At 34.8% G+C, this 12,502-nt stretch overlaps 2 protein-coding genes across 2 annotated transcripts; one reads left to right on the top strand and one right to left on the bottom strand.

Moving 5' to 3' along the window:
- Positions 1-2,188: 2,188 nt before the first annotated feature.
- LOC105169085 (uncharacterized) lies at positions 2,189-5,496 on the top strand. Its single transcript, XM_011089365.3, has 2 exons — positions 2,189-2,451; positions 4,385-5,496. Exons 1-2 carry the CDS (start codon positions 2,247-2,249, stop codon positions 5,236-5,238), a joined length of 1,059 nt encoding a protein of 352 aa, XP_011087667.1. The 5' UTR covers positions 2,189-2,246; the 3' UTR covers positions 5,239-5,496.
- Positions 5,497-5,824: 328 nt separating this feature from the next.
- Positions 5,825-12,483, bottom strand: LOC105169084 (stromal 70 kDa heat shock-related protein, chloroplastic). The gene is made up of 8 exons (XM_011089364.3): positions 11,684-12,483; positions 8,614-8,866; positions 8,172-8,251; positions 7,789-7,931; positions 7,617-7,715; positions 7,344-7,533; positions 6,864-7,262; positions 5,825-6,550 (listed from the first exon to the last, which is right to left on the bottom strand). The coding sequence occupies exons 1-8, from the start codon at positions 12,233-12,235 to the stop codon at positions 6,152-6,154; spliced, it is 2,115 nt and encodes a 704-aa protein (XP_011087666.1). The 5' UTR covers positions 12,236-12,483; the 3' UTR covers positions 5,825-6,151.
- Between the last annotated feature and the right edge of the window lie 19 nt (positions 12,484-12,502).

Here is a 12,502-nt window from a genome sequence, read left to right as displayed (position 1 = left end):
ATTAAACTTTTTAATCTCATTATATATATAATAAAATAATAATTATAATTGTTGAACCATCATCATCATCATCGTCATTATTATTATTATTATTTTAAATCATGAGATCAAATTATAAAAATTTACATAGATATAGTTGAAATTAGTATATATTCACAATCTGCAAAATTTATATATTTATAAATGTTAGTATAACATTGATGTAACTATCATCTTATATTGTTGAACAACATGGGTTAATCGGACCATCAAAATTCAGATCAAACCGTTAGATATGATAAAACTTACAAAAAAATACATTTGGTAAAATTTTAGACTTATTGGATATACGGATGTCGAGATATCGTACTTAGAACATAAATATAATCATTCAAAACGGTGTATCGTTGAATTAGGCCATGTGATTTTAAATCATACCGTCTGATATGATCTAATGGACACAGTCTTGTATATATTAAAATTTCGTATGAATCAGGTGCTCGAATTTTAAGATATCGTAATTATTGATTAAACTTTTTAATCTCATTATATACATAATAAAATAATAATTAGAATTGTTCAACCATCATTATTATGTTGTTATTATTATTATTATTTATTATGATTTTAGATTAATTCATAGGAATTACTAAATTTTGACAAAAATTTATAAATAATAAAAAATTATAAGTCAATTACTTGTCAATTTAAAAAATGTTAACGTAATATAAATATATATTAAAATATAACATAAAGTTCTAAATAATTTTAATTATAAAAAATATTATAATTTACTAAGTTGGTGATTAAATTTATTTTAGTATAAAGATTTAATATATAAATAAAAGTACCATAATTTATTATTATCTAAAATAAAATATATGATATTGATTAATAATTATAATATATGGTCAATTTTAATTATAAAACTGATCAAATATTAAATATAAAATTAAATATATAAAGAATTCAAAAATTAAAACATATATATAAAAAATATATATATATTTACCAGCTCGCGAGCCAGTGAACAACATTCTTTGAGCTCGAGCTCGAGTCGAGCTCAAAGTCGAGCCGGCTCGACTCATCTGCCACCCCTACTCAGCACTTTGCCCTATAGTAAAAGAAATATATTAAAAGACAATTTTTAATAATATCATCATAAGTCTCTAATATTAAAAGAATAATTATTCGTAAATGAATGTGCACGTTATAATTTTAATATTACAATAATCAAATATTTTTTGCATTCGTATACACATTGAAGGCTTATATTATTAATACATATTATATATGCCACATATAAATTAACACATAATAATAAAAAGAATTGTACTCAAATTTATTTTGGTTTTAGGATTAGGGTGATGTTAGTGACGTCAACAGGATGGATTTAAAGCCAACTTGTCAAAATTCGATGTCCAACCCACCGCACCAATAAAATTTGATATTTTTAAAATATTAAATTAAAAAATATATACTTTTATTATAATTTTATAAATACAAGATAATAATATTATTTTTTTTTATAAATTAGTTCGTACATGTTTTAGACATTGAAATATTAAAAATTTTAGAATGTGGGTCACTTATATAAGCATTTGTAAACTATTTATATCATTACTATAATTTATAAAAATAAATTTATATTTTCACATTTTAGGTATTAAAATACTAAATATTTTTAAATATGGGTTATTTATATAAACACTAATGCATTTATAATCTATTTATATTATTATTTTTAATTTATAAAAATATTATATTTATATATTATATGTAAGTTCAAATAAATTATATATAATTTATATATGCAAATATATTTTATATAAGTGTGTATAAAATATATAAAAATTTTAAAAAAATCGAGAGGCAGATTCAAATTCAAGACCTGTCCAACCTATTTAAGGATTCAAAACCTACCCCAACTGGACATCGGGATAGAGGAACAACAACAAACGAAAAAGAAAATATACCAAAAAAATAAGGGTAAAAAAAGGAAAACAAAATTTGTTATGGCCAAAATGTCTTACCAAAATGTTTTATCTCATGTTGAAATTGTCTAGGGAGTTAATAAGTGTTGCAAATTTCAACTTGGGGGAGCTTTACAATATTGGAAAAGTTGAGGGGGTGAGGTGAAATTTACCAACATTGAAATATTGTGTGTATAAATAGCATGAAAAATACTCCCCCCAAAATTTCCAAAGAACAAACCGCCCACATTTTCGTCCTCTCTCTAAAACTGCTCTCTCCCGTTGCTTTCTACGATGTCCCCAGATGCTGCCGTGATTTCGAGACGCATCATCGCCTCTGGTTCGGCGCCGTGCTCCGCCCCCGGTTCTCCGAGGAGCCGGCTCAAGTTCCTGTGCAGCCACGGCGGTAGGATCCTCCCCCGCCCCGCTGACGGCCAACTCAAGTACGTTGGTGGTGAAACCCGCGTCATTTCTGTGCCTCGGGACATTCCTTTCAAAGGCATGCATTCTTCTTCTGCATCCTGTCATTATATTGTGGAAAAAAGTTGATTGTGGGATTGAAAATGATCTTTTTGTTTTCTGTAACACGGCCTGCGTTTTGTTTGAGCAATTTCGTTTCCAGTTGTTTGTAAGGATTAGGAATTTAATTTACTGAGTTGTCTGTAGGATTGTAGGCGAATTGATTGATGTTTTTTGAGAGAGGCTTTTTCACAGTTTACTAGAGAAGAAAATTTCATTTTTCATCCCCCCAAGTTTCAACTCATTCTCCAAATTTAAAAGGAAAAAAAAAAGAAACTCATTCGCCTAATTCATCCATGAAAGATTTTAAGTCGTGTGGTGTTGCGTCTCTGATGAAATTTCAGGGCAGAATTTCTGGTGATTGAATTGAATTTTTCATGGAAGTAAAAGCCCTTGGTTAAGTGATAATACGTTTCCGAAAAGCCAACTCAATCTCAATTAATTTTATTTAAATGCAATTTAGTTTAGCTCATGTTATTAACGGAGACTACGTTAATGAACCTAATATACATATAGACTTCACGCTTCCTTTTTGAAATAATCTTTTGATCCTGAGACTGATGTCTAATGCGGTCACCCCCCCCCCCCCCCAAAAAAAAAAAAAAAAGAATAAAACACCTTACTTGCAATTAAAGGTATCTTATTCGTCAACTAATATAAGTTCAATCAAAATCATGTAATAAATTAATACAACGTATAACATGAGACCATACAGGCCTACTTGTGCTCACATGTACATAGCCTCATTGAATAATATTCCAGACACTTTATTTTATTTTACTTATTATTGTAAAAGTTTTGAGTCTGATAATGTGATTATTTGTTTTGTAGTGCTGTTGAAATTGAAAATTGAATTTAAATAAAAACTGTTTTCGTCCTACTTAAAATTTTAAGTTAGTTGTCAATGTTATCTGTATTGATAATTCAATTGTCATGTGTTTGCAAGTGATGAAGTACTCCCGAAGAAAAGAAAGACTAGTCCCTTGAAATTGTGGCTTCTAATCAGGAAAAATATAAATAATAATTACCACACTATAAATAGAAATTTTCTGTTATGTTTTCCTTACACTTTGTATATTGAAAACGAGAAATGAGAAGGAAGTGACAGGAAAACTGGACCAAGTAGTCCTCATGAGGTCTGGACGAACACCATCAGTTCATTTTTTTTGACAAACTGTTCTTCATATAAGACATTCTTTAGTGAAAATGAGTGATAAGCACTGCTTCCAAGTGTATAAATACTCCTCTTACTTGCATATACAGAACGTACAAGTTTATAGAAGAAAAATTGTGCATCTTGATTTTACTTTCTTGTTAAAAGTATGTTTCCTTTTCTTCTAGAGTTTTTTTGATTGGGTGGTTCTTTATAAATTTGGTTGAGTTCTTATTCTGACTTATTAGTGGAATGTGGCCGTAGAGATTAGATCGTTTATAGGCACTGTATCCTAAAGGTAGATTTCATCAAAACCATCTAGATCATAGTAGGAGAAAATTATATTTTCAAAATGGCCATTTTGGTCTCCCGAGCCTAATTTATCACAAATCATTTCTCCATCCATATTGGTTTAGTTAATTCTTCTGTGCTTTTTTTAGTAGAATGTCTCTGTACGTTTATGCAATAGGTTAATCTTAAGCAGGTCATATATAGGTCGAACGCATAATTCTTTTGTATGATTATATGTCTTTGCTTTTGTTCTTGGGGATGCACGCTCTGGTGTTGGTGGTTAACTCTGCTTATAGATCATAGATGCATAAAAATAGAGGCCTGGGCAGATTTAGAAGGGATGTTGATCATTTATGCAAATAAAGATTTTGAATGTAACTTGAAAGAGAAGTGGAATTGGTTGAAATCTTTTTTTTTTTGACTAAATGATTTATGATAAACCTTTGCTTTAATACTTAATTACTCACAGAACTTATGACGAAGCTCACTTACCTGATTGACGGAGAAATGATCCTTAAGTACCAGGTGTTGTCGGAGGACCTTGATGCCTTAATCTCAGTTAAATCTGATGAAGATCTTCGCCATATGTTTGAAGAGATCGATCGCTATGAAAGTGCTGGAAACCCAAGAATGCGAGCCTTCCTCTTCCCTGTTAACCCCATAGTGATGGAAAACCAAATTGGGTCGACAGAACCCCATGCAGTTGAGCAACGATACATTGATTCCATCAATGGCATAATTCGCACCACCCCACTTCCCATAAAACAACACCCAACCATCAGCACCATGCAACATGGCTCTTTGGTTTCATCTGCCTGCTCGTCACCAAGGTCTCCAGATAGCTCCACCACAGAAGTCATAAACAATGAATTCCATAGTCGTGGAGTAAGTATGCATAAGGTCCGCAGCTCACCTAACATATGCGGTCTAAACATTCCACCTCATGGAAACCATCATCTCCATCAACTTCCTCTCCAATATCACCAAAGGCAAGCTCACCTCCCAGGACACTTGTCTCCCAGGCCACGTGCAGATTCTTACAGAAGTGGTGCACCGGAAAGACTTATTTCTGTCAGGTCCGTAGGACGAGCTGACGGTATAAGATACCAAGTGGATCCTGGCCCTCCGTATAACTATGCCTCCCGGCAGAATCGAGGATGTGCGAAATGTATGCATAATGACGACTGCATTCATTTTTCAGATAGAAGAATTGCTGACAGAACAGGGAGCTTCACCGTGAGCCCAGTTCCATCGAGTCCCCGCTACAGCCATGGTGGGATAAAGATATGGGATAGCATGATAAATGGGGACATGCGAGCATAAGATATATTGTTGAGGCGTTAAAAATCACATTTACATGTAAATTGTTGTTCTTGCGCATGTTTTTGATAGTCATGATTGTGTTGATCTAAGTTTCTAAATGCTTAAGTATAGCGTTTTGTCATAATTAGGGGTGGATTTTTTGCCCTAACTTAGTCTTTGTATAATTGTTTTTTTTCTTTTTCTTTTCTCTATACAAGAGTCTTACAGTTGAGTTTCAACTTATTTTCTAGAAATCGACTCATGAAGTCATGATATTAATTCTTTAGTGGGAGTATTTAAGTTTTTCTTGTCCCTCAGCAAAAATATCGAATGAGTCAAATCTTGTTCTGTGATTAGAAGGGGTGCAAAACACAGAAGGGGGTCCAAACGCGTGGATGAGATGTGATCAATAAATGTAAAAGAGACCTCCTGACCCATATCTACGCAATTTAACCTCTTCAAAGATTAATTTTAATGATGCAAGTTCTCAATGTTTTTCAAGAGTATTTTAAATACTATTGAAACTTATACATAAATTCTTTTTGAAACTTAACTTAATAAATGCATCAACATACAAATAACAAAATAATAAATTCAAGCAGAAATCTTGACTTGTGGTTAAGAAATATTATATCAAGAAATAAACAGCAAGAATTCCCATAAATTTCTGAGACTCACCGTCATAAGAATCACCATAATCTGTAAGATCGGGCAAGCAAATCTTCTATCTAAGGTGCTGACATGTAATACAATCTTGGGCCTGATAGCATCTGATCTTGGCTTAGAGAAGACGCCTATTGTTTCGACACTTTTAATCTCTGTTACAGCTAATTTTCTTCAGAACCCCTCACTCAGACAAAATTATTCCTCATGAACAAAGGAAGAAGTGGAGGTAAAAAATGGTGACCAAAACCTGGTAAAATCTCCTATGCCCTCACTTGCTGTCTGTAAAATCAGCATCGATGACGTCTCCTTCAGGTCCCTTGTCTGCTGATTCCGAAGAGGTAGCCCCAGCACCAGGTGTTGGGCCATCACCAGGTGCTGCACCTGGTTGGTTGTATAATGACTGGCCAAGCTGCATGACTTCCTGATTCAGGGCAGTCATTGCGTCCTTTATCGCTTGGGTTGAGCCACCAGAGATGGCATCCTTAAGTTCTCCAAGTTTTGCCTCAACCTTCTCTTTCACGGGGCCAGGAACCTTGTCACCAAGTTCCTTCAACTGCTTCTCTGTCTGGTAGACTACTGAATCAGCCTGATTCTTAGTATCTATAGCATCTCTCTTCTCCTTGTCTTCCTTTGCGAACTTTTCAGCTTCACTGACCATTCTCTCCACCTGTAGTTTCATCCACAGGAATGTAAGGTTTGTATTGTACAGGACAAGGATTAAACTGAAAATTGATGCAATTTCATGAAAACGTGAGGTTCAAGTTAGCTAAAGAAGATTATCCCACGTCGACCAATTGGCTCCCGCGACTAATTGGCTACCCGAAAACAGGCCGAACATGTAAATGCTTCTGTGAAACGAGGAGCCCTTTCATAGGAACTAAAAGACAATCTCTTTTAAGAATGCTTCATGACTTTAATACAGATGAATGCAGTTGCTTAAGCACATATAATTCAGTTAAGATAACTTTAAGAGCACTTACCTCATCACTAGGCAATGTGCTAGCACCAGTAATGGTTATATCTTGTTTCTTCCCAGTTCCCTTATCAATGGCAGTGACTGAGAGGATACCATTTGCATCAATGTCAAATTTGACCTCGATTTGTGGAACTCCACGAGGAGCAGGTGGGATTCCATCAAGACGGAAGCTGCCTAAAGATTTGTTGTCCCTGACAAACTCTCTTTCCCCTTGAAGGACATTGATCTCGACACTAGTCTGACCATCAGCAGCTGTTGAGAATACTTCTGATTTTGAAGTCGGTAATGTGGTATTCCTAGGAATAATTTTTGTCATAACTCCACCAAGGGTTTCCAACCCCAAAGACAGTGGTGTAACATCCAGTAGGACAATATCACTAACATCTCCCGCCAAAACACCAGCCTAAGCAAATAAAATAAGAAAACTGGTCAGACAACACAAGTCATCTACAAGAAACATATCTAAATTGGGATTGAAGACCACCTGAACAGCAGCTCCAAGGGCAACAACTTCATCAGGATTCACGGTAACATTCGGGTCCTTTCCAGTCAATTTTTTAACTAGTTCCTGGACAGCTGGAATACGAGTTGAGCCTCCAACAAGGATGACCTCATCTATATCACTGAAGGCAAGCTTTGCATCCTTCAAGGAATTTTGAACAGGAGTTTTCAGTCTGCAAAATATTATTACTCCACGTAAGCTGCAAACTTGTGATATATAAAACAAATATTTTCTCATCTGTGGAAAGATGTGCACCTGTCAAGCAAATCTGAACACAATTCCTCAAACTTAGCCCGTGTAAGAGTGGTTTCAATATGTTTTGGGCCATCAGCAGTCGCAGTAATGAAAGGCAAACTGACCAGGAAAATGAGAAATGGTAAGCAATGTGCATGCAAAAGGTTGCAAAAAGTGAGTACTCTTGACATGCCTAATATTAGTTTGAGTCAAAGATGAAAGTTCCATTTTCGCTTTCTCCGCAGTCTCAGTCAAACGTTGAAGTGCTTGTTTGTCCTTCAATAAATCTATCCCTTCATCCTTCTTGAAATTTGCAGCGAGCCAATCAACAATTCTCTGAGAAAATGCAGTAATAGGTAAATGATTGGCCAATAATCACTTGCCATGGTAAGCAGAGAAATGGCTTACCCAATGTAAATGGGGCAGCACATACATAACATAATACACACACACATGTGTGTGAGCGATCATGCATTTGTGAGTAACTATGTGTGTTTGAGTGTGTAGATAGATAGATTGATAGCGCAAGCGAGCGAGCAAGTAAAAGTCAATGAATCAGCAACTAGGAATATGAACCTTGTCAAAGTCATCACCACCAAGATGAGTATCTCCAGAAGTAGACAGGACCTCGAACACGCCATCACCAACCTCAAGAACTAAGATGGGTGCAAACAAAGGAAATTTCATTAAGCCCTTACACATATGAAGTGGTTGTAAACCTCAACTATTCTAGTAGCACATCAACAAATACAACAATTGCTAACATAATGCAATTAGTTACATTTGTAACCAGTGAACCCAGTTCAACAGGCTCCACCAAACCTTCTCTATGCTGGCCAAAAGATAGTCAATTGGGTTAGGGTGTTAAATAAAAGGTATATTCACTCAACAGCAATTATAGAAGGCCGCTGAGAAGAAGAACAAGCATGCAAAGCATTCTATGGTGAGCAAACACCACAAAATCAGAAAAAAAGCAGGGAGGTATGAGTTTGAGAAAGAAATAAGACACTTGTCATACCGGAAACATCAAAAGTGCCACCTCCAAGGTCAAAAACCAGAATAGTTTCATTGCTTTTCTTTTCAAAACCATAGGCCAATGACGCAGCAGTGGGTTCATTTATAATTCGAAGAACCTCTAAACCAGCAATACGGCCAGCATCCTTGGTTGCCGTCCTCTGGGAATCATTGAAGTACGCAGGAACTGTAACAACTGCTTTAGTAACCTTGTCATTCAAAAACTTTGATGCATCATCAACAAGCTTCCTCAAAACCTAAAACGAGAAAGAGACAATAACCATGAGATGAATCAGAGAAGTGCCATGAGACCACACTCGGGCACTTGGAGCATGGTCACCCGTAGAACATCGTCATTTAAGTTTGCAGTTGAACCTCATGCAATGAAGCATTGAAGGAAGAGAACTTTCCACAAACTTAAAATCTACTGATGCTGCCATGTTCTTTGTACGCACCAAGAGACGCAAACTGTTTAGAAAGAAAAGCAGCAAGCCTGGAAGGTGCTGTTCAAATTTGCTCTCAGAGAAGAAACTCCTGAAAAGGCGAAGTTTACTACGCCTTTCCGCTGTTATTTCCTTCTCTTTTAACACATTATACTTGAATATACACATATACATTTGTCACAAATGAATTGGGAAAAATTCATCGCAAACAAAAATTAACAGGAGTGACCTGTCAAGGGAATCTCAAATCAACATCAGCCAGCAAACTTGTCATATATGATGAGTAAGCACGCATGTTTTGTATTTAGATAGTTAACACATTACAGCTGATAATGCTATCGCACATTGCACTTAAACCTAGGGCTGTCAATGAGTCGAGCTCGAGTCGAGCTCGACCATTTTTGTCGAGCTCGAGCTCGAGCTCGACTCTGGAACTTCGAGCTCGAGCTCGACGAGCTCGCCAAGATGGAGCTCGAGCTCGAGCTCGCCAATGAATTCTCGAGCTCGAGCTCGAGCTCGAACTCGAGCTCGAGCAGATTTCAACTCGAGCTCCCCAGCTCGAGCTCGAGCTCGATTTATCCTGTTGAATTATGAATTTGAACACATTTGCAATAATTTACTTTTAATCGACTAATCATTTAAAAAAACAAACAAGCCAACCAAATTCTAGTTATTATTATTATTCTAATTATTATTATTATTACTACTACTACTACTAGTAACTACTTTTATTGTTACTATTATTATTATTATTATTATTACTACTACTACTACTATTATTATTATTATTATTATTATTATTATTATTATTACTACTACTACTACTACTACTACTATTATTATTATTATTTTAAATCATAAGATCGTATCATAAAATTTTTACATAGATATAATTGAAATTAATATATGTTCACAATCTGCAAAATTTATATATTTATAAATGTTAATATGACATTGATGTAACTATCATGTTACATCATTGAACAAAATAGGTTAATTGAACCATCAAAATTCAGATCAGACAATTAGATATGATAAAACATACAAAAAAATACGTTTGGTAAAGTTTTAGACTTATTGGATATACGGATGTCGAGATATCGTACTCGAAACATAAGAGTAATCATTCAATACGGTGTATCGTTCAATCAGGCCATGTGATTTTAAATCATACCGTCTGATATGATCTAATGTGCACAATCTTGTATATGTTTAAATTTCGTATGAATCAGGTGCCCAAATTTTAAGATATCGTAATTATTGATTAAACTTTTTAATCTCATTATTTATATAATAAAATAATAATTAAAATTTTTCAACCATCATCATCATCATCATCATCATCATTATTATTATTATTATTATTATTATTATTATTATAATTTTTAGATAAGATTAATTCATAGGAATTACTAAATTTTGACATAAATTTATAAAAAATAAAAAATTATAAGTGAATTATTTGTCAATTTAAAAGATATTAACGTAATACAAATATATATTAAAATAAAACATAAAGACTAAAGTTCTATATATCATATTAAATAATAATTTTAATTATAAAAGATATTATAATTTACTAAGTTGTTGATTAAATTTATTTTTGTATAAAGATTAAATGTATAAATAAAAGTACCATAATTTATTATTATCCAAAATAAAATGTATGATCTTAATTAATAATTATAATATATGGTCAATTTATATTATAAAATTGATCAAATATAAAATATATATATTAAAATAAAACATAAAGACTAAAGTTCTATATATCATATTAAATAATAATTTTAATTATAAAAGATATTATAATTTACTAAGTTGTTGATTAAATTTATTTTTGTATAAAAATTAAATGTATAAATAAAAGTACCATAATTTATTATTATCCAAAATAAAATGTATGATCTTAATTAATAATTATAATATATGGTCAATTTATATTATAAAACTGATCAAATATAAAATATAAAACTAAATATATAAAAAATTCAAAAAAAATAAAAAAAATATATATATATATTCACCAGCTCGCGAGCTGGTGAACAGCAGAAACCTAGCTCGAGCTCGAGCTCGATATGAGCTCGAGCTCGAGCTGGCTCGACTCGAGCTCGAATTTTTCGAGCTCGAGTCGAGCTCAAAGTCGAGCCGGCTCGACTCGCCTGCCACCCCTACTTAAACCTCATCCATTCCACATTCTGTGACCTCCAAGAGGCCCAAACATCATCATATTAAGTTGACTTACTTTTCTTACGCAGACATGGATGGGCTTAAGCAAAAAGATTTTGGCAGTTATCCAATTAAAACTTTTACCCAAGAATATAGATCTCGTTTCTCCACTTTGTAGTTTAAAAGAAAGAAACACAGGATTCAGAGGACTTTCACTGATTAATAATGCCCGTCCATGCATACAAGAATACAGATACATACACTCACAATTCACACCCAAAATTTTATAGAATCCATTTGTTGTATGAACATACAAACTCACAAGCAAAAGAGAAGACATCCGTGCACTGCTGCATGCCAGTTCAATTCACATCAGTCATAATAACTAAATAAAACATAGAAACAAATGCGAAACAAAATTCAAGCTGAAATAATAATTTGAAGTCAACAGTGAACACAAACCTGTGCGGATATTTCCTCAGCCGCAAACTGCTTCCCAATGGCGGGGCAATCAAGCTTGACATTCCCATTCTCATCCCTCACGACATGATACGAAACCTGCTTCGATTCCTCATCCACCTCCGACATCTTCCTCCCAATGAACCTCTTAACGGAGAAGAAGGTATTTTCCGGGTTCACCACCGCCTGCCTCTTAGCAATCTGCCCAACCAACCTATCACCATTCTTAGTATAAGCAACTACAGACGGTGTTGTTCGCTGGCCCTCAGCGTTGGTCACAATCGTAGGCTTACCTCCCTCCATTGCCGCCACCGCAGAGTTAGTCGTCCCCAGGTCAATCCCGACAACCTTTTCCGCGACCACGCGGAAACCAGGGTTGCGGCGGGAGCTACCACCACTTCTAGCCTTACTCTTCAGCTTCAGCCCGAAAGACACCGTATTATTAAGCTTTGTTCCAAAGAACACAGTTCTAGAGGGGCAGCATTTGGAAGGATTCCCAGATGTGAAGTGAGCGGTGGCACCAAGGGCATGAATTTGAGCCGTTGAGGAGGCCATCTCTCCGAACAGTCAAATGAAATCACCCAAATAAACCCTAGATACAATCCAATTCGTATATGCAATCGCAGTTTGGTGGACAAAGAGAGCTAGGCTACCGAATAAGCAACGAAAAGGAAAGGCAAACCAATTCAAACCCTAGAAATGGGGGGGGGGGGGGAATGAGGAGGAGTAGAAGTGGCGTTGGAGGTGCAGAAGATAAGAGAATTGGGGGGAAGGGGTTTATGGCGTATTGCACAAGGGGAGAGTGAGGGTTAGGTGAGGACA

This window comes from Sesamum indicum, linkage group LG8 (assembly GCF_026168435.1).
Source record: "Sesamum indicum cultivar Baizhima isolate 11 linkage group LG8, ASM2616843v1, whole genome shotgun sequence".
Classification (NCBI taxonomy): Eukaryota; Viridiplantae; Streptophyta; class Magnoliopsida; order Lamiales; family Pedaliaceae; genus Sesamum; species Sesamum indicum.
This window is presented reverse-complemented; position numbering and strand designations above follow the sequence as displayed.

Excerpts from the sequence above, each read along its gene's own strand:
- LOC105169085 (XM_011089365.3), top strand. The coding sequence starts at position 2,247 with ATGTCCCCAGATGCTGCCGTGATTTCGAGACGCATCATCGCCTCTGGT. Across the intron at positions 2,452-4,384 it reads TCGGGACATTCCTTTCAAAG|AACTTATGACGAAGCTCACT; the intron begins GCATGCATTCTT and ends AATTACTCACAG.
- LOC105169084 (XM_011089364.3), bottom strand. The coding sequence starts at position 12,235 with ATGGCCTCCTCAACGGCTCAAATTCATGCCCTTGGTGCCACCGCTCAC. Across the intron at positions 8,867-11,683 it reads CTGAGGAAATATCCGCACAG|GTTTTGAGGAAGCTTGTTGA; the intron begins GTTTGTGTTCAC and ends TTCTCGTTTTAG. Across the intron at positions 7,263-7,343 it reads CCCTTGGAGCTGCTGTTCAG|GCTGGTGTTTTGGCGGGAGA; the intron begins GTGGTCTTCAAT and ends TTATTTGCTTAG.